Source organism: Alligator mississippiensis, chromosome 10, assembly GCF_030867095.1.
Source record: "Alligator mississippiensis isolate rAllMis1 chromosome 10, rAllMis1, whole genome shotgun sequence".
NCBI lineage: Eukaryota > Metazoa > Chordata > Crocodylia > Alligatoridae > Alligator > Alligator mississippiensis.
In genome coordinates this window covers 39,892,081-39,910,950 of record NC_081833.1, presented here as the reverse complement: position 1 = coordinate 39,910,950, position 18,870 = coordinate 39,892,081, and the positions used below count along the sequence as shown (strand labels likewise).

General features: G+C 46.6%; 1 protein-coding gene across 2 annotated transcripts in view; it reads right to left on the bottom strand.

The window, feature by feature from the left end:
* HYDIN (HYDIN axonemal central pair apparatus protein) overlaps positions 1-18,870 on the bottom strand; it is a 443,140-nt gene that overhangs the window by 96,833 nt on the left and 327,437 nt on the right. For both annotated transcript variants that reach the window (XM_059713716.1, XM_059713715.1), the window contains exons 32-37: positions 11,976-12,112; positions 7,332-7,459; positions 6,854-7,045; positions 2,241-2,390; positions 929-1,168; positions 282-450 (exon numbers count right to left, since the gene is read on the bottom strand). In XM_059713716.1, the coding sequence (XP_059569699.1) occupies positions 282-450; positions 929-1,168; positions 2,241-2,390; positions 6,854-7,045; positions 7,332-7,459; positions 11,976-12,112 (1,016 nt within the window). The remainder of the gene's footprint in view (positions 1-281; positions 451-928; positions 1,169-2,240; positions 2,391-6,853; positions 7,046-7,331; positions 7,460-11,975; positions 12,113-18,870) is intronic.

Below are 18,870 nucleotides of genomic sequence, written 5' to 3'. Positions count from 1 at the left end.
CTGTCTATGGAGACTCACCTGTAAGTCAGAGCAAAGTCAGGCTCACTATATCCAGGGCTCACTTTGTGAATGACTCAGTGCTAGAGACAAGGACAGCCACAGAAAGCTAGTAATGTACTATATTAGCATGAACAGCTGGGATTCACTAGCTAGCCTTTTGCACTGCATTAAACCCTCAACCTTCAGGATAATCCTAGACACCGTTGAGGTCAATGTCATACAGTTCTGTTTCTTAAATTTCTACAAGAATCTGCCCTTTCCCCTTGTTTGAAAGTCCTCACCATTCTCTTGCTTTACTGCCTCCACCATTTTGGTCTTAGCCTGCTCATCTTGTATCTTCTTTTGTTCATTGTAACACTCCAGCACTTCTGGAGGAAGTTTTTCACCTGGGGTGCGAGGCGGCAGGAGCAAGATATTATGGGAATCATAGCCTTTCAGCATTCGCAGAATCTAAGGCCAAAAAAAACCCACAACAACATAGGCATAGGACAGCTTTCAAGAATCTGTTTTGTTCTTCTGTACCAGGGATTTCACAAGCCTCAGAAAGAGCCCAAGGACTTGCCCTCTGCAAGCACTCCCCTTATCCTATGTTGCCAGGCACGAGACATATCACAGTGGCAAAACCAAGGTTCAGCATGCAAACTACTTCTACCAGTTCCAAACTACTTTTCCAGGAAGTTTCAGTGCCACAGAGCAGCAGGGAATGTACTCAGAATACTGCACAGAGAGATAATCTAAGGGAGTTTGAGGACAAGCAGTAAAACAGAAATATCCCTGGAGGCCACAGTCACAGCTCCCACACCACAGTTCCTCCCCCACTAAGTCTGACATTGTACTAGTTGGTCTTGCTTAATAAGGAATGGGAAACTTCAGAAATGCTGGAGAACTGACAGGTGTTAACTAGCAATAAGATGCCCTCCCCTCTCACCTTCTCCTCAGCCAGGTACTGCTGGTCAAACTCCAAGGAATAGAACTCAATGGGAAACTTGCAGGGGTTTTTTACCACCACTTCTGCCTCATCCCCAATGCTATAAGGCAGCATGGGCCCCAACTCAAGCACTGAGGGGTTAAACTCCAGACGTGGCTCCAGCCCATGCCCAGAGACCAGCAACGGCAGCCGTTGGCTGCTCTGGGAAATGTGAACTGTCAACTGGTTGCTGTAGAACCTCTGAGAAGAGAAAGAGAAACCCATGAGATTCCTTCACATTTCTTGTTTAAAAAAAATACAAGATGACACACCAGGCTCAAAACTGCCATTAGTGTACACAGAATCAAGTCCACTGAGATCAAATGAGCTGCATCCATTGACTTGCACCAATGGTGAATCTGGCCCAAAGTGCACAGTATTTGCATTTATGCTCATCTTAGTTGCAGGACCAATTATGACATCTAGGTCATAGACAGCAACTGAGGCTTAGGGCAAAGACAAACACAAGATGACATTCCGTGTGTTTTCCATTTAGCTTTGGGTGAAGGCATAATTGTGAAATGGCAAATAAACTAAAAATACCTTGGAGTGAAAGGCTCAGGTGCCAGATAGCTTTGGGATAGATTTACCGCTTCCCAAAAGAGCTCATATGAGGTTATGCTACCTGATCTTAATACCTGACACAGGTGTATCACACCAAAATAAGAACTACCATAGGGCAGATTATCCCACTACTGACTCCACACCCTGACAATGAGGGCAGGTTATTGATGGAGATGGGATACTGGTTTAGTTGGGCCTCTCACCTGAATGAACCCAGCCATTCCTGTGTTCCTATGTATATGCAGCCAGTCCAGCAAGCTGCTCTCAAGAAGCCTAGGAGGGTGTTAATAGGTAGGGAAAGAACCAAGTATGGGGAATGGCTTCTCTTCATGGGATTTCTCTGCTTAAGGGAACAGCTTGAGGGCTGTTGAAAGGATCATCAGGTGAGTTTTGGGTCAACCTTAAGGGTGAAGAGGTTACTAAGGGACCAGAAGGGCAGCACTAGGTTAACGTGTGAATGCTCCCCCTGTTATAAAAGCCATAAAAAGAAGAGTCATATGACACAATAATACTTTACACTCCCCTGCAAAATTAACTAAGTGGTCTCAAAGTGCTTTATAGAGGCAAGTATGGAGGGGGAAATGAGGCCATGCAGTGCAGCAGTGGCAGAGATGGAACTAGACCCTCTCCCCTTACTCCCAGTCTGCCATTCTAATTACAGCACCACACTGCCCACCTCATCTCTGAGCAACACTAGAACCAATCTTACCTCTTCTGCTGGGGCAAACTTGACCTGTAGATTGAGTCGCTCCCCTGGAGCAAGAATTCCAGATGAGGGGATAACCTCAAATATCCGGGGCTTAGACTTGAACTCCTGGCGCAGCTTCTGACGTAGGCTCAATGGCAAATGTTTGTCTACCTGTTTACCCATAACCAACCAGTAAGATATTCTATTTTAGCACAGTCATTAGCTGTAGCACCTTATTCAGGATGTCAGGTATAGAAACAAACAGCATGGGTGTGATTTGCAAAACAGAGTAGAGCACTTGGGTACTCAATCCACATTGGTTTCAGTGGGAAGTGAACATCTAAATCCCTCTGAATATCTCAGTTCACTATATAATGTCAACAAGATTTGCTGAGTCAGCCTCTTAACACCTCAGAGAGGACAGGCATCTTGTAGTGAAGGGCACTAGCTCCTTCTGTGGACATTCTGAAACAGTTTGAAAGAAAACTTTAAAAAGAATAATAATGAAACTGAGTTCATGTTGGGTTTCCTATAGACACAACACATGGCATTTTCCCACTTCTCCCTATCTTCAGCTGAGCAATTCATTCTCTCTTCTCTCTGAAAGGGCCTTATGGCAGGAAACTGCCTTGGGAGAAGGGGGCTGTTAGGGACATCCATTTTCACCCTATAAAGCTGGTCCTTGCTTTGCCATAGCTGGTGCTGCACAGCATCACAAGACACTTTCCTCCCAATGCCCTGGTGTTGGGTATGGTGGTCACACTGTGCTTCCAGCCTGTTCAGGTTTGAGAAGTGATGCACCAGGTTTAAGAACCAAATACTTCCCTGTTCCCAGCACAGAGCTGGATGGGACATAAGATCATAAGAAAGAAGGGCTGAAAGGGACCTCACAAGGTCATCTAGTCCATCCCCCTGCTCAAGGCAGGATCGTTTTTGACTAAACCATCCCAGTCAAATGTCTGTCCAAGTTACTCTTAAAATTTTCCAAAAATGGAGATTTCAATTTCTCTAGGCAGCCTGTTCCAATGCTTAACCACCCTCATAAGTCAGAAAGTTCCTCTCAATCTCCAACCTAAAATTTACCCTGCTGCAGCTTGAGGATGCTGCTCCTGGTCTTGTCCTCTACTGTCACAGAGAAAAGCCCAACACCATCCTCTCTCTAACTGCTTTTCAGGTATCTGAAGACTGTTAATGAATCTTCCCTCAGTCTTCTCTTTCCAGACTAACTCACTCTTGTTTTATCAGCCTTTCCTCATAAGTCTTACTTCCCAAGTCCCTAATTATTTCTGTTGCTCTGTATTAAACTTCCATCTTGTCCACATCATTCTTGAAGTGTGGGTGCCAAAACTGGACACAATACTACAGGTGAGGTATCATCAGTACTGAACAGAGCAGAAGAATCTCTTTCTTTGATTTGCAAGTGACACTACTATTATTACAACTTAGTAGACTGTTGGCTTTTTTGCAAGAAGAGCCCACTGTTGGTTCAAATTCAGTTTATGGTCTCTACTATAATCCCCAGGTCCTTCTCTGCAGTACTGCCACCTAGCCAATCATTCCCCAGCCTGTATTTGTGCATGCAATTGCTGTATTCTGTCCCAAGTGCAGGACTTTGTACTTGTCCTTGCTGAATCTCAACTGATTGACTGCAGACCATTTTTCCAGGCTATCCAGGTCATTCTGGAGGCTGGACATCTTCAAGTCAGCTGGCCCAGACAGCTTACATCCCAGGGTACTTAAGGAGCTGGCAAGTATCATAGCTCTGCCACTGGCACAGATCTTCGAGGACTTGTGGCACTCAGGCGAAGTGCCCAAAGATGGAAGAAGGCCAATGTGGTGCCTATCTCCAAGAAAAGGAGGAAAGTAGATCCGGGGAACTACAGGCCCATCAGCCTGACCTCTATTCTGGGGAAGATCTTAGAAAAAATCATCAAAGAGACCATTCTTGACAAACTGGCTGAAGGCAACTTCTTCAGGGATAGCCAGCATGGGTTTGTTCTGGGTACGTCTTGCCTGACCTATCTCATCTCCTTCTACGACCAGGTGACATATAACCTGGACAAGGGAGAAGTGATTGATGTCATATATCTTGACTTTAAAAAAGCTTTCAGTCTGGTATCCCACGATCATCTTATAGAAAAATTGGCCAACTGCGGCCTTGGCTACATCACAGTCCACTGACTGGGGAATTGGCTTCGAGGTTGGACCCAGAGAGTGGTAGTTGATGGAACTCAATCATTGTGGTGCACTGTGACCAGTGGGGTGCCTGCTCCTCAAAGAGCAGGAACTGCCTGGGAAGAGCCCAAAGAGCCAGACAGGAGTCCAGGTGCAGGTTGCCAACCACCTGGTCAGCTGGCTGGAAGGGGCAGGGCCCTGGGCCCATATAAACCCCAGGCTGGGGACTAGGAGGTAGTTCTCTGCTGGTGGCCAAGGGAGAAGGAGCCCTCTTGAAGCATGTGAAGGGAAGAGGCCTGACTAAGGTCTGCTCTGGGTAATGTAGAGGGGCCGAGCACACCTTATGTAGCTTGTGTTATGTTATAGCCCAGGGGCTTATGTTTTGTTTGCTGTTTTATAAGACCACTGGTTTGGGTGAGGCTATTTGGGGAAGGAGGAGGCATCACTGGGGGCCCACAGCAGTGTGGGGACCCTGGCGCCAGAGAGGGCATGACATTTGGGGTGCATTGACCTCGGCACTAGAGAGGGCGCAGAGAGAGCTGCAGAGAGCCTAGTGAGGACAAGGGGGCCAAATTACAACAAGGCCCAGACCGGACAACGTCAGTACCATCTGCGAGGCTTGGGGCGTGGTAAAGGGGCGGTTGGAGCCACGCATATAGCCCATAAGGCTAGGGTGCCCCAAAACGCCTATTGTAAAACAGGGCACAAGGGGTCCAGGAACCCACGGGGTTGGAGAGTCCATCAAACCGTGCCCAAGAGGACTTAAAGGCAGCCTCCCTATTTATATTTTCCATCAAAGACGTGGCAGGCAAGAACTGAGGGTGCCCATCAGGCCAAACTGGCAAGGTCAAGGGGCCTGGGGAGATCACAGCCATCATTAAAGACCCCGTCCTGTGACAGTCCCCCAAGGCTCCGTCCTTGGGCCTATTCTTTTCAACATCTTCATTAACGATGTGGACATTGGTGTCAGAAGTGTACTGGCCAACTTCGCTGATGACACCAAACTTTGGGGTAAAGTGTCCACACCTGAGGACAGGATAGTAATCCAGGCTGACCTTAACAGGCTTGGAAAATGGGCAGATGAAAACCTGATGGCCTTCAACGCCAAAAAATGCAAGGTACTCCACCTTGGAAAGAAAAACCCGCAGCATGCTTATAGGCTCAGCAGTGCTATGCTTGCTAGCACAACAGCCAAAAGGGACTTGGGGGTCATGATTGGCCACAAGATGAATATGAGCCACCAATGTGATGTTGCAGCCAGCAAAATGAGCAAAACTCTGGCTTGCATCCATAGATGCTTCTCTAGCAAATCCCAGGATATCATCCTCCCGCTGTACTCAGCCTTGGTGAGGCTGCAGCTGGAGTACCGTATCCAATTCTTGGCTCCACAATTCAAAAAGGATGTGGAGAAGCTTGAGAGAGTCCAGAGGAGAGCCATGGACATGATCAGAGGGCAGGAAAACAGGCCTTATGATAAGATGCTGAGAGCTATGGGACTCTTCAACCTGAAAAAGTGCAGGCTCAGGGGGGACCTGGTGGCTGCCTATAAGTATATAAGGGATGTACATCAAGATCTAAGGGAATGCCTGTTCATCAGAGTGCCCCATGGGATGACAAAGTTAAATGGTCACAAACTTCTCCAAGACCATTTCAGGCTGGACATAAGGAAGAACTTCTTTATAGTCTGAGCCCCCAAGGCCTGGAACAGACTGCCAGCAGTGGTGGTGTAACCACCTACTCTGGACTCCTTTAAGAGTCAATTGAACGTTTATCTTGCTAGGATCCTGTGACCCCAGCTGACTTTCTGCCCCTGGAGCAGGGGGCTGGACTCGATGATCTTTGGAGGTCCCTTCCAGCCCTAATGTCTATGAAATAAAATCCTGGATCCTAGCCTTGCCCTCCAGAATGTCTGCCACTTCATCAAATTTGGTGATATCTGCAAATTTGCTAAGCATCCACTCAATCCCACCATCCAAAGCATCAGTGAAGATGTTGAACAACTACTGATGATGCTGAGTGCGCTGGATGAAGTGTTCCTTTGAGCTCCCGCTCTGTTCAGGTTTGAGAAATGATAGGCCAGGCTTACGAAACAAACACTTCCCTGTTTCCAGCATAGAGCTGGATTGAACATTAGGCCGTTGTTTCATGTTCTTAAAAATGGAATTCCCCTCTCAGGTATATTGGCTCTGCAAACTGTATTTGCTGGTTTTTTAATTCTTAAAATACCTCCAAGGTCTAATGGACTGAATCTATGACAAAAGTTAAAATCAGGTCAATACTCTGTTTTCGGGAATTGATCTGCTATCCTTATTCATATGAGTATTCCACTGCACTCGTTAGGACTACTGCTATAAGTCCTAATCAGTGCAACGGGGGGTGTGGAATTCAAGGTTGAGGATATTAGGGAAAGAAGGGGAAGAGAAACAGAAAAAGGAAGCAGTTTGCCATCTTTGTTTTACCTTTTTAATGTGCTCATTAGTGGTGATGAACCATTCACAAGTAACTTGAAGCTGATTGTGAAGCTGGATGGTCTCTATTTGGCACTCCCCACACTGGACTGAGGAGAACTCCAGTTTGTCACTGGAGATGCAGAGTGATGGCATGATCACATTGGCACGAAGGCAGATGTGGAACGTTGGTCCACCCACAACCTAAGGCAAACAGCACAATGCTCTGCTAAGCAGTCTGTGTGAAAACTAACTCCATATTCAAACTGCATGTGGCAAGCTGGCCAAGTGGGGAAATTTCTACAGGGCTCAGGAATATGATGGGACTTTGCAAGGGTGGTGCTGGGAAGTGTAAAGCGTCCAACTGCACAGGGCCCTGGGCTGGTTGCATTACAATTCTGTGTTACAGTAAATTACTACTAGTGTTATAGCTGGGTATGGGCCTAAAACTGAACCTTTCCACATGACACGCAAAGGATACACCCAGTACCTTTATGGGCAGAAGTACTTCCACTTCTCCAAGGGGCAGGTTTGCACTGCGGGGATCAAACCTCACTTCAAAAGTTTCTGTCTCACAGTAGGGCAGGTTCTTTACACGGTCCAGTTCTATGCTGAAACCTGGTAAAAATGGTAATATCACCACTTAAAACCTGTGGTTTGCAGAAAAGAGGCACACAAGTCACATTGTAAGAAACATGAAGGGCCAGTCTACCTTCTGGGATTCTATTCCATATTTCTTAAATCTCTGAAAAATAGTTTATGCAAAAGGTGGGTAGGTCCTTCTCCTCCTTGCTGCTTTTTTGTGACTGTGTTAAAGTTAAGCTAATGGTGTCTTACAAATGTAGATGTACTACTGGATTTTCAGGGATTTGAACAAGGTAAAATAGGATTGCGCTCAAATGCCGAAGTCCACTTAGATGCCTGATAGGTGAAACAGAATCTCACCCCCAAGGCTTTACAGTTAGTACAGTATAGACTTCCAGAATTTGATGATGGTGACAGGGATGGATTCCAGACCCTCCTGCTTGAGAGACATAGGTGGACACCACCAGAAGCAAAGGCAAAACTCTGACAACTCTGAGGACTTGATTTAAATAAAAGTCAGAGACTATTTTGGTAGAAATTTGGAAGAAGTCTTAATGTCATGCTATTCTTTAGAAAAAACTATCCAGGACTCTACCATCAAAGCTTATATCATCCCTCCCCTCCTGTCTGATGCTATTGCCACCGTCAGGCTGTTTTAATGTGGAAGGGAAAGCAGAGGACATGTAGCCAAAAAGATGGGTCCATCAATCCTACAAGGGCAACTTTCAGATCCTAGTGGGAGATGGGCTCTCTAACTATGGAGTCAACTATTAAGAGTCCCTACAATAATTTGGCCACTCAGGGATTACAAAGCATAGAGTATGCACTTACTAGAAGATGGAGACCTGAAACAGCTGTGAGATCAACCCTCACTGACCACTGAAATTGTTCTGAACTCTTTAAATCCAGGAAACAGCGTGTTTGAAATCTGTGTTCAAGGCTGTGATAACTAACATTTTTATACCCAGATTATGATTCTCTTCTTCATAGTAACATAATGTGTCTGTTATGTATTATGGATAGGGATTTTTGTACCTCTCATGAGAAGGTTCTTTCCATCAAAGTCAGTCTGCTAATATTTAAATGGAGAGCATGACTTTGTATGAAGGACTTGGTCAAACTTCTGCAATACAAAGTCTGGCAGGTGCAAGGCGGTCAAATATGTTTCTCAATTCCTACTACCAAAATGATTGGCCAGGCCAGAAGTTTCATGATCATCTGGGCTGAGTCTTGTTTGGGCTTTCTGAAAATACTGGGGATGAATGGGTGTGCATAAACAAGGGATTAAAAGGTGTTCAAAAACAAGGCCTAAGAACCGTGGAATCAGTAATGGATTCCAAACTCTCACTTTCCCTGGAGCAAACACAATGTCACTTTCTGTTCTGTCTTGTGGCAATGAAATCTATGGTGGAGTGACTCCATTCAGACACATGTGGCTATCATTTATACAGCTATTGTGTTGAGTTAAAAAAAATCTGTTGAGTTCCAGCACCTTCTGCACTGTCTGGCAGCTGAGCAGCTTTGAGGGTGACTGCATAACGGGTGTGACTGCTCCAAAGATATACTGTCTTGTGACATAGTGGGCTAGATCTCCCTTGCTTGTCTATAGAAATGCAGCTTGTAGTATTACCTGTCATGATGACTTCCAGTCTTACACTTTTGAGGACAGGAAGAGAAGCTGAGCCTGCCTGATGAAGGGCTCATATGGAGCCTTGTCTCTTGAGAGTCCATGTACTTTGTTTTATAAAACCCCCTAAGCACAACTTCTCACCACACTGGTGGAGGAATTTAACACCAATGCCACTGACAGCAGTGCAGGAAAGAATGGGACTCCTTTACAGACTACCATTAAGTCTATCCCCACTCTGAATTTTGACAGGGCTTGTGATGACAGGTTTAGTAACATGTCCAGCTGACATCTGCCCCCTGATAGACAAACTTCAACCAAACTTGTGTCCAACAGAGGGGAAGCTGGGCAGGCTGAATCACACAGGTGCAGGAAACCACATGCAGCTACAGCAGATTGAGGCAAGTTCTCACTGAACCTGGGGTAAGCTCAGCTAGGCAGTTAGGTATGGTAGCATGGTTTGGAATCTCTCTAGTGGCTGATGAGCCACTGCTGTTACAGAGTTCAGAGTGGTTCCTAAAAACTCCATTTTTTGTGGTAGATTCAGCATCAATTTTTCTTTGCTTACTTTCCAGCCCCAAAGGGCAAAAAGATGCAGAGTTTTTGCAATGGAGTCTGCTGCTATTCCCCACAAATGATCTGGTTAAGTGTGGGACCACTTGGACTCCTAACTCTCTGAGGTAACCTGCTGCTAAGGAGCATTTTGTAAGTACCCCAGGGGCTGTAGACAGGCTGAACGATAACCCTCTGAACTGGCAATAGCCATTACTCACTTGAACCTCAAATGTTTTTTGTGGGTGAGTGAATGGCAATGTGAAAAAAATCTCGCTTGAGATTGAGAACTGCCTACCAGTCAAATCCAGACATAGGATTACAGAAGACCAGTGTCACCATTCTGAATCTGATCTTGATGATAAAAGTATTTAACTGCCTTAGGCCCAAACTGGTCGCTACCCACCTTTCATTTTGAGACTAACCCCCTTCTCCCCCTGAATTCTTGAGGAACATATTCCACTGCTCTAAGAGAATAAAAGTGATTGCACCCTTGATGTAGTAGGCTCTTATGAGAAGGGCCATGGAATAAGGATAGGGAAAGTGAGTCTGGAACTGCTTTTGTACTGAAAAGCTTGCATCCATCAAATGGCAGATCCTCTTCTGTTATGTCACCTTAATAGTCCCTGAAGAATGGAATTAGGAATGGCTGTTAAAGCATCTTGGCAGGATCTGAGTCCCTTATTAATTGACATGGCAAGACAGCCAGGTACTGTAATATGGAGGATGTCCAGGGATTCAGATCGGTGGTGTGATTTTTCTTGAACCACCTCAGTGGTTGTGCCTACAAATGCAAATACCCTGGGGTGGGTTTACTCTAGAGTAAATCTGCTCCTGCTTCCCCACACATGTAGATGCCTGCCCAGGGTAGGTTTACTCTAGAGCAAATCTGCTCCTGCCCCTGCAGACTCTGCACCAGCCCCCTGCAGCAGCCAGGGGGAGCTCTAGGCTTTCCCTGGGTCCTAGCCCAGGGGTTGGTAGGGAGGCCAGGAGACAGCTGGGACATTGCTCCCTGCCCCTAGGAGCTGTCTGCTTCCAAGCAGGCTCTGCCACTGGAGCCTGGGCATGGACAATGTCCCCCTGCCTGGCAGCAGGGAGCTCCCAACCCCCACTCTGTGATCATGATTGTGGAGCAGAGGCTGGGAAATCCTTATCTCCCAGCCCCTGCTCTGTGATCAGGGAGTGGGGGTTGGGAGATTCTTAACTCCCAGCCCTGGCTCCATGATCCTGAAGCAGGGGCTGGGAACTCCCTGCTGCCAGGGCAGAGGGACATTGTCTCCACCCAGACTCAGGTGGCAGAGCCCACCCTGGAAGCAAGCAGCTCCTGGATGCAGGGAGTAATCTCCCGCCCTATGCTGCCCAGCTGACAGGGACCATATTTTCTCCCAGTTGGCTGTCTACTCATGCCATACTGAGCAGTAATTACTCTTGAGTAAATTTGCTACTTGTATTTACAGGTAGCAAATTTACTTGTGATTAGAGCAGGTTACAGTGCAGTAAATGTCTGCACATGTAGGTGGTGATGCTTACTGCACAGTAATTTGCTCTGATCTTGAGTAAAGCGTCTCCTGTGGATGTGTCCAGTGTGTTAGCAATTCTTAAAAGGATCCTGAATCTTGTTGCCTGATATAGTGTTCCAGTCAAAGCAGATCAATATTTTATAGCAGAAATATCAGTTCCATGAATAGAGGAAACATCCAGAGTACTTTTTAATCAGTGAGAACAGGGAAGTTCTGCTCTAAGCATGCCAGGATCAGGGGAAGAATGCACATATCACCCCAGAAGAAACATTTTCAGATAGAATTTCTCAGTTCTCTTAGAAAATGACCTACAGATGGCACACCTCTCCCAGAAACGGCAAGCATCTGATGGGACAATTGTTTAAATGTATTACAGCTTCACCTCCTCAGGGCAAGTTTTGAAGCCTGAAGATTTATGTTTGGACACAAGCAAAGGCAAAACAGTTTCCTCACACAAGGCGGTAAGGAAATGCTAATGAAGAATTGATGCTTAAGCTAATCACTGTCTTCTAGGTATCTAACTCTCTATCACAGTTTACCTATGAAAAGGAAAAGTGAATGAAAAGTTACAGCTTGCATCTGCAAGCAGTGGAAGAACCAAGGAGAAGCTGAGGCAGCTGAGCCCTTTAAGTTCTCTAATCAGGCATGAGGGTAATCATGGTTTAGATACTGTCTTAACAGCTGAAAGAATCTTGCCCCAGTGAATTGGGTGCATCCACCTCAATGTTGGACTATGTAGGGACAAGCACTTGAATAACTGAACAATCCTACATCTTTTAAACCATCAATAAAAACGGCTGTTTTAGTTAAAGCCCAGGTGAATTCTTCCCCTCCCCCTTCCCCCTATTACCTCTATCATGCAGGGTGCGTCTGTCTGCTTGAAAGGACACAGGGAACTGGCTGGTGTTGGTGATTTTGACAATGTGGGTTCGGATGTCACCAAGAATGATGTAACCGAAGTCCAAGATGTACTCAGGAAGCTGCGCTCTGAAATGGTTAATGAGAGCTCACTTTAAAACACAGCAGGGGGCTCAGCTACATTTTCAAAGGATGGGAGCAAACCCCCTGGTTCTACTGCTATTCACCATTTGAAGGATTTGGTCACATGTGGTTTATTGAGGGGCCTAAATTCCCTGTGAGGAGCCACTGAGACGGGGAGAAGTTGAGTTTAACCAGGGCTGTCAAACCTACAGCCTGTGGAACCTCTCTATCCAGCCTACTGGGCTACTGGAGGACACCAGAAGTTAGGCCCTTTGGCTCTGCTGGACATCACATTGGTATATGGAATGTACCTTTAAGGGGCCAGCAGTGGGATGACCCAGTCTCTCCCCCTGATGCCCTGTGGGTGTGGTTTGTGGTAGTGGGTAGCTGTGGATCTCCCCGCAAGCGGTGAGCATGTCAGTTGATGAATCCTGTTCCTAATAAAGATAAATTTGTTTACCACCTCACTAGTCTCTGCTGAATGGTGACTCGAGGACAGAACCCCAATGGCATGGAGGTCTGAGTGAGTACCCTATCCCTGGAACCCAATGGCATAGAGTAAACATTATATGGTATCAGAAGTGACCTGTCTCTCGGAGGAGTCACCAGCAACCTGATTAAGAGGGTTATAGTTTTCATTAAAAAAAATAAAAATGGAGCATTTCCAACCTCCACCGGCATTATCCTTTATTGCAAATTAAAGGGAGAGGCTCCAAAGTCTGCAAAAGGAGTCAGTACCCTATATATGGGCGCAATGTCTGCAAAGCAGCACTCACAGATCTTTGATAACCAGAAGGCGTGGTATAGCAGTCATGATTGCTCGCTTGCCAGTTACTTTTAAGTTAGATACTGGAGCAGAAGCAAACATTATCCCAGCAGATGTAGCAAAGGCCCTGCAAGGCAAAGTATGCAGGACTCCTGGTCATGTTACATTTGTTGCATTTGGCAGTGCAGCATCAAACCACAAGGAGCAATCATTGCACACTGCAAGTCTGGTGCTAATGAATCTAATTTAACTTTTTATATAGCAGATAATAGCGACCCGCCAATACTTGGTAGGGTGGCATGCACCACCTTAGACCTTATCAGACGAGTTCATGGAATGGCTCTGACAGCACCTGCAACCAAGGCAGCTCTTCTCAAATTATACCTGATTGTTTTTGAAGGTTTGGGCCAATTCCCTGGTACCCACCATATCTATGTTGACCCAGCAGTACCACTAGTTGTGCAAGGGTGTAGAAAAATTCCCTATGCAACCCCAGCCACGTTGAAGCTTGCCCTTGAAACACTGGAAACTGTGGGAGTCATTACAAAGGTGACTAAGCCCACGCCCTGGGACAATAGCCTTGTGATCACACAAAAGAAGGATGATTCACTACAACTTTGTCTAGACCCATGGGACCTCAACAAGGCAGTGCTGAGGCAGCACTTTTCAATTCCCACTGTAGAAGATGTGCAGAAGAGTTTGTCAGGTAAGAAGCTGTTCACCATTCTTGATGAAAAGGATGGCTATTGTCAAGTCAAATTGGACGAGGAATCGGTAGAGCTGTGTACCTTTAACACCCAATGGGGGCGGTATCACTTCAATTGCCTTCCCTTTGGTGTTAACTCAGCTAGCGAAGTATTCCAATAGATGAATTATGAGTGCTTTAGTGACATTTCAGGAATCCACACAATTGCAGAGGACATGTTCATAGCAGTGGCTACCAAAGAGGAGCATGACACTATCCTGAAACAAGTCCTGGAGAGAGCACGTCTGAAAGGAGTAAAGCTTAGTAAGGACAAAATACAGTTTTTAGTTGCAAGTGTTAGGTGTATGGGCCATATCTTCTCAAAAGATGGTGTCAAACCAGACAATGACAAAGTGGAAGCCATCAACAAGATGCCCTCTCCAACAGACAAAAGCGTTCGGACACTCCTTGGAACCATTCAGTACTTGGCGCAGTACATTCCACATGAGTCAAGCCTGACGGCCCCTCTGAGAGCGCTTCTCAGGAATGACATTATCTGGCAATGGGGACCCGAGCATCAGATAGCCCTGGATAAGCTCAAGAAAACCATCACAACGGCACCTGTTCTCAGGTACTTCAACCCAACAGAGCAGCTGGAAATCCAAGCCAACTCAGCTAAAGACGGCTTAGGAGCATGTCTGTTTCAGCAGAATCAACCAATTGCATATGCTTCAAAGGCTCTAACACAATCTGAGAGAAATTATGCGCAGATTGAAAAAGAACTTCTGGCAATTGTCTTCACCATGACAAAGTTCCACCAAAGTGCGTATGGCACCACCCAGGTACGGATCCAATTGGACCACAAACCCCTGGAAACTATTTTTGTGAAGCCCATAGGAAAGGCTCTGGCATGGCTCTGGCATTAGACTAGACACTAGGAAGAACTTCTTCACAGTTAGAGTGGCCAGTCTGGAATGGGCTCCCAAGGGAGGTGGTGCTCTCCCCTACCCTGGGGGTCTTCAAGAGAAGGTTAGATAGGCATCTAGCTGGGGTCATCTGAACCCAGCACTCTTTCCTGCTTATGCAGGGGGTCGGACTCGATGATCTATTGAGGTCCCTTCCAACCCTAGCATCTATGAATCTATGAATCCATGGCTACAGAGGATGCTGTTGCAGCTCCAAAAATATGACATTCAGATTCACTATACCAAAGGCAAATACATGTTAGTGGCTCACACGTTTCTAGAGCTACAATGCTCACTCCTTGATCTTTTCCACTCAGAAAAGGTGATTCACGGTCTGACAGAAAAAGAGCCACTTCAGTGACCAGTTACTCCAGCAGTTACAGGAGCACACGAAGTCTGACAAGAAACTACAAGCCCTTAGAATGCAGCATCTTAATGTATAGCCAAGCAGGCAAAAACAAGTCAAACATGAACTAAAGCCATACTGGCCTCTCAGAGACCAAATCCAGATTCAGGATGATTTGCTTATGATTGGGCTGAAAATAATCATTTCCAGTGGTGTGAGGACCAACGTGTTGACATTGCTTTACTCACCCCATCAAGGTATACAAAGGTCTAAAGCACAAGCTCGACAAATCATGTACTGGCCTAAAATGAATGCCCACATTGAGCAATGGATTGTGAATTGTGCACCTTGTCAAGAGCTCCAACCCAGTAATCAGAAAAAGCCCATGATCTTACATGAGATCCCAGACCTGCCTTGGCTAAAACTGGCAGCAGACATTTTTGACCTATGGGGATAGTTTTATTTGATTACAGTCAACTACAACTCCAAGTACCCTGAAGTTTTGCACCTGCCAAACAGAACAGCTGGCACGGTAGTAGCCAAAATAAAGTCTGTATTTGCTCACCATAGCATACCTAGAGATTGTTTGTGATCATGTGCTGTTTGCGAGTCACACAATGAAACAAATTGCAACTGACTGGGGCCTAAACATCATCCATTCTGGCCCAGGTTACCCACAATCCAGTAGTCAGGCTGAACGCACAGTTCAGACCATCAAATCAATGTTTAAGACGACTTTTCAGGATGGCTCTGATCTATATCTGGCTTTACTCAATCTGAGGAACATGCCCATTACCTGTCTTGAGTATGCTCCAGTGCAGCTTCTAATGGGGAGACTTTTGCACAGTACCCTCACTGCTACAATGGCGGTGCTGACTCCTAGACTACCGATGACTGCCTCCCACAAGTTGTGGAAACTTCAAAGGCGCCAAAAGGAGCACCATGAGCGCACAGCTGCATTCTTGCCACCTCTACGAGCGGGGGAGAAAGTAAAGATGCAAACAAGTACAAGTTGGACACCAGCGTCCGTCATGACAAAAAAGGATGAAAATAGAGTTGGAAGGGACCTCAGGAAGTCATCTAGTTCAATGACCTGCTCAAAGCAGGACCATCCTCAATTAGATCATCCTAGCCAAGGCTTTGTCTAGCTGGGTCTTAAAAACCTCTAAGGATGGAGATTCCACAATCTCTGGGTAACCTGTTCCAGTGTTTTACTATCCTGCTAGTGAGAAAATTCTTACTAATATCTAACCTAAGCTTCCCTTGCTGTAACTTGAGACCATTGCTCCTTGTTTTGTCATCTGCCACCACTGAGAACAGTCTAGACTCCACCCTTTTTTGAACCCGCTTCAGGTACTTGAAGGCTGCTATTAAATCCCCTCTCAGTCTCCTCTTCTCTAGACCCTCAGTCTTTCCTCATAAGTTATGTCCCCCAACCCCCTCACCATTTTTGTTGCCCTGCCCAATTTGTCCACATCCTTTCTGTAGTGGGGGGCCCAGTGTTGAATAGAAGGGGATAATCACTTCCCTCCTATTCTATAAACCTATCCTGGCTCATATTCATGTGAATCGCTCCTGGCTCGTATTCAGCTTATTGCCCATTGTAAGCCCCAGGTCCTTTTCTGCAGAGCTGCTGCCCAGCCATTCAGCTCCCAGTCTGTACTGGTGCATGGCTTTGTTCCCTCCTAAGTGCATAACTTTGCACTTGTCCTTGTTGAACCTCATGAGATTCATTTTGGCCCAATCCTCCAATTTGTCTAGGTCCCTCTGAATCCTAACCGTACCCTCCAGCATATATACTACTCCAGCTTGGTGTCATCAGCAAACTTGCTGAGGGTGCACGCTATGCCATCTTCCAGGTCGCTGATGAAGATGATGAACAAAACTGGAGTACCGACCTCCTGGGGGACTTGATACCAGTTGCTAACTAGACATTGAGCCACTGATTGCTACTCTCTGAGCCCGATGCTCCAGCCAGTTTTCTATTCACCTTACAGTCCATTAATTCAGCCCATATTTCCTTAGTATACCTGTGAGAATGATGTGGGAGACTGTATCAAGTCTTGCTAAAATCAAGGTACACCACATCCATCAGTTTCCCTGCATCCACAGAGCCAGTCACCTCATCACAGAAGGCAATCCAGTTGGTCAGGCATGACTTGCCTTTGGTGAATCCATGCCGACTGTTCCTAATCACCCTTTTCTCCTCCAAGTGCTTACAAATGGGTTCCTTGAGGATCTGCTCCAAGATTTTTCCAGAGGCTGAGGCGAGGCTGACTGGTCTGTAGTTCCCTGGATCCTCCATTTTCCCTTTCTTAAATATGGGCACTATGTTTGCCCTTTTCCAATCATCCAGGACCACTCCTGATCGCCATGAGTTTTCAAAGATGATGGCCAAAGGCCCTGCAGTCTCATCAGCCAACTCCCTCAGCACCCTTGAGTGCATCCTGTCCAGCCCCATGGACTTGTATATGTCCACCTGTTCTAAATAGTTTCTAACCTGTTCTTTTGCTGCTGTTGGCTGCTCACTTCCTCCCCAAACTGTGCTGCCAGGTGCAGTAGTCTGGGAGATGATCTTGGCCGTGAAGACTGAGATGAAGAAGGCAATGAGCATTTCAGCCTTTTTTGCATCCTCTGTCACAAGGTTGCCTCCCCCATTCAATAAGGGACCCACATTTTCCCTGATCCTCCTCTTGCTACTGACATACTTATAGAAACTTCTTGTTACCCTTCATGTCCCTTGCTAGCTGCAACTCCAATGGTGCTTTGGCTTTCCTGACTTCATCCCTGCATACCCAAGCAATGCTCTTATACTTCTCCCTATTTATTTGTCCAAGTTTCCACTTCTTATAAGCTTCCTTTTTGTTACTTAGTTTACTATAGAGTTCCCTGGTAAGCCAAGCTGGTCTTCTGCCATACTTGTTAGTCTTCCTGCACATCAGAATAGTTTGTTCCTGCACTCCCAGTAAGGCTTCTTTGAAGTACAGCCAGCTCTCCTGGATGCCTCTCCCCCTCAGGCTGGCCGTTTACAAACTCAGCAGGGGGGACCAGCAGGAGTTGGGGGAGGCTCTGTTCCCCTGGGCACCACTAGGGGTTACTAGGAATAATGGCCACAAATTGTTAGAGAGAAGGTTCAGGCTGGGCATCAGGAGACACTACTTTACGGTTAGGGCAGCCAGGCTCTGGAATGGACTCCCAAGGGAGGTGGTGCTCTCTCCTACCTTGGGGGTCTTCAAGAGGAGGCTGGACAGGTATTTGGCTGGAGTGTTATGACCCCAGCACTCGTTCTTGCCCAGGGCAGGGGGTCGGATCTGATGATCTGTTTAGGTCCCTTCCAACCCTAAGCACTATGAAACTATGAAACCCCCTTTTGAAGTTCACAGCTATTCCCAAGCAGTTCCCAGGGACAATCTCTCTGTGTGGATGTGGCAGGGCACTGTTGGTGCCCGCCACTTTAAGGGCCAAGTCAAGTAGCCAGCAGGTGCTTGATTTTGGTGGCCTCTTTAGAACCATGGCAGCCTATATAAACAGAGCAGTTTGCCACTGGCAGCCAGGCAGGAAACATTGCTTGGCTGAACTGTTGTATGAAAATATCTATAGATAAAAGCAGGAGGCTCTTGGTCCTGGGCATGACCTAAAACTGCACCCTGCTGTGAGTGGGTGGCCTGGTGGAGCTCCCAGTGGCTTGGGAGCCTCCAGGAAAATACCAGACCAGTTACCACCCTGGTGGAAGGCAGACTGGGGTGCCTCAAGAACCTCTAGCCCCCACATCACTGTGGGTAGCAGTTGGGGCCAGGCATGGCTACAATCACCTGAGCCCCAACTGGAGAGGGAAGCCCTGTAGTCCCAGTGAGGGGGTAGCGATGTGGAGCCCCAGTGAGGGGAGAACCAGAGGGCTGGGAGCCTGGTGTGTTTGAGTTTGTAGAGAGTTGCCCCAGAAGGGCCAGGGCAAGCTTGACCCCGGCTGGGTAACTGGCTGGCCACTACCTCAGTGAGGGTCAT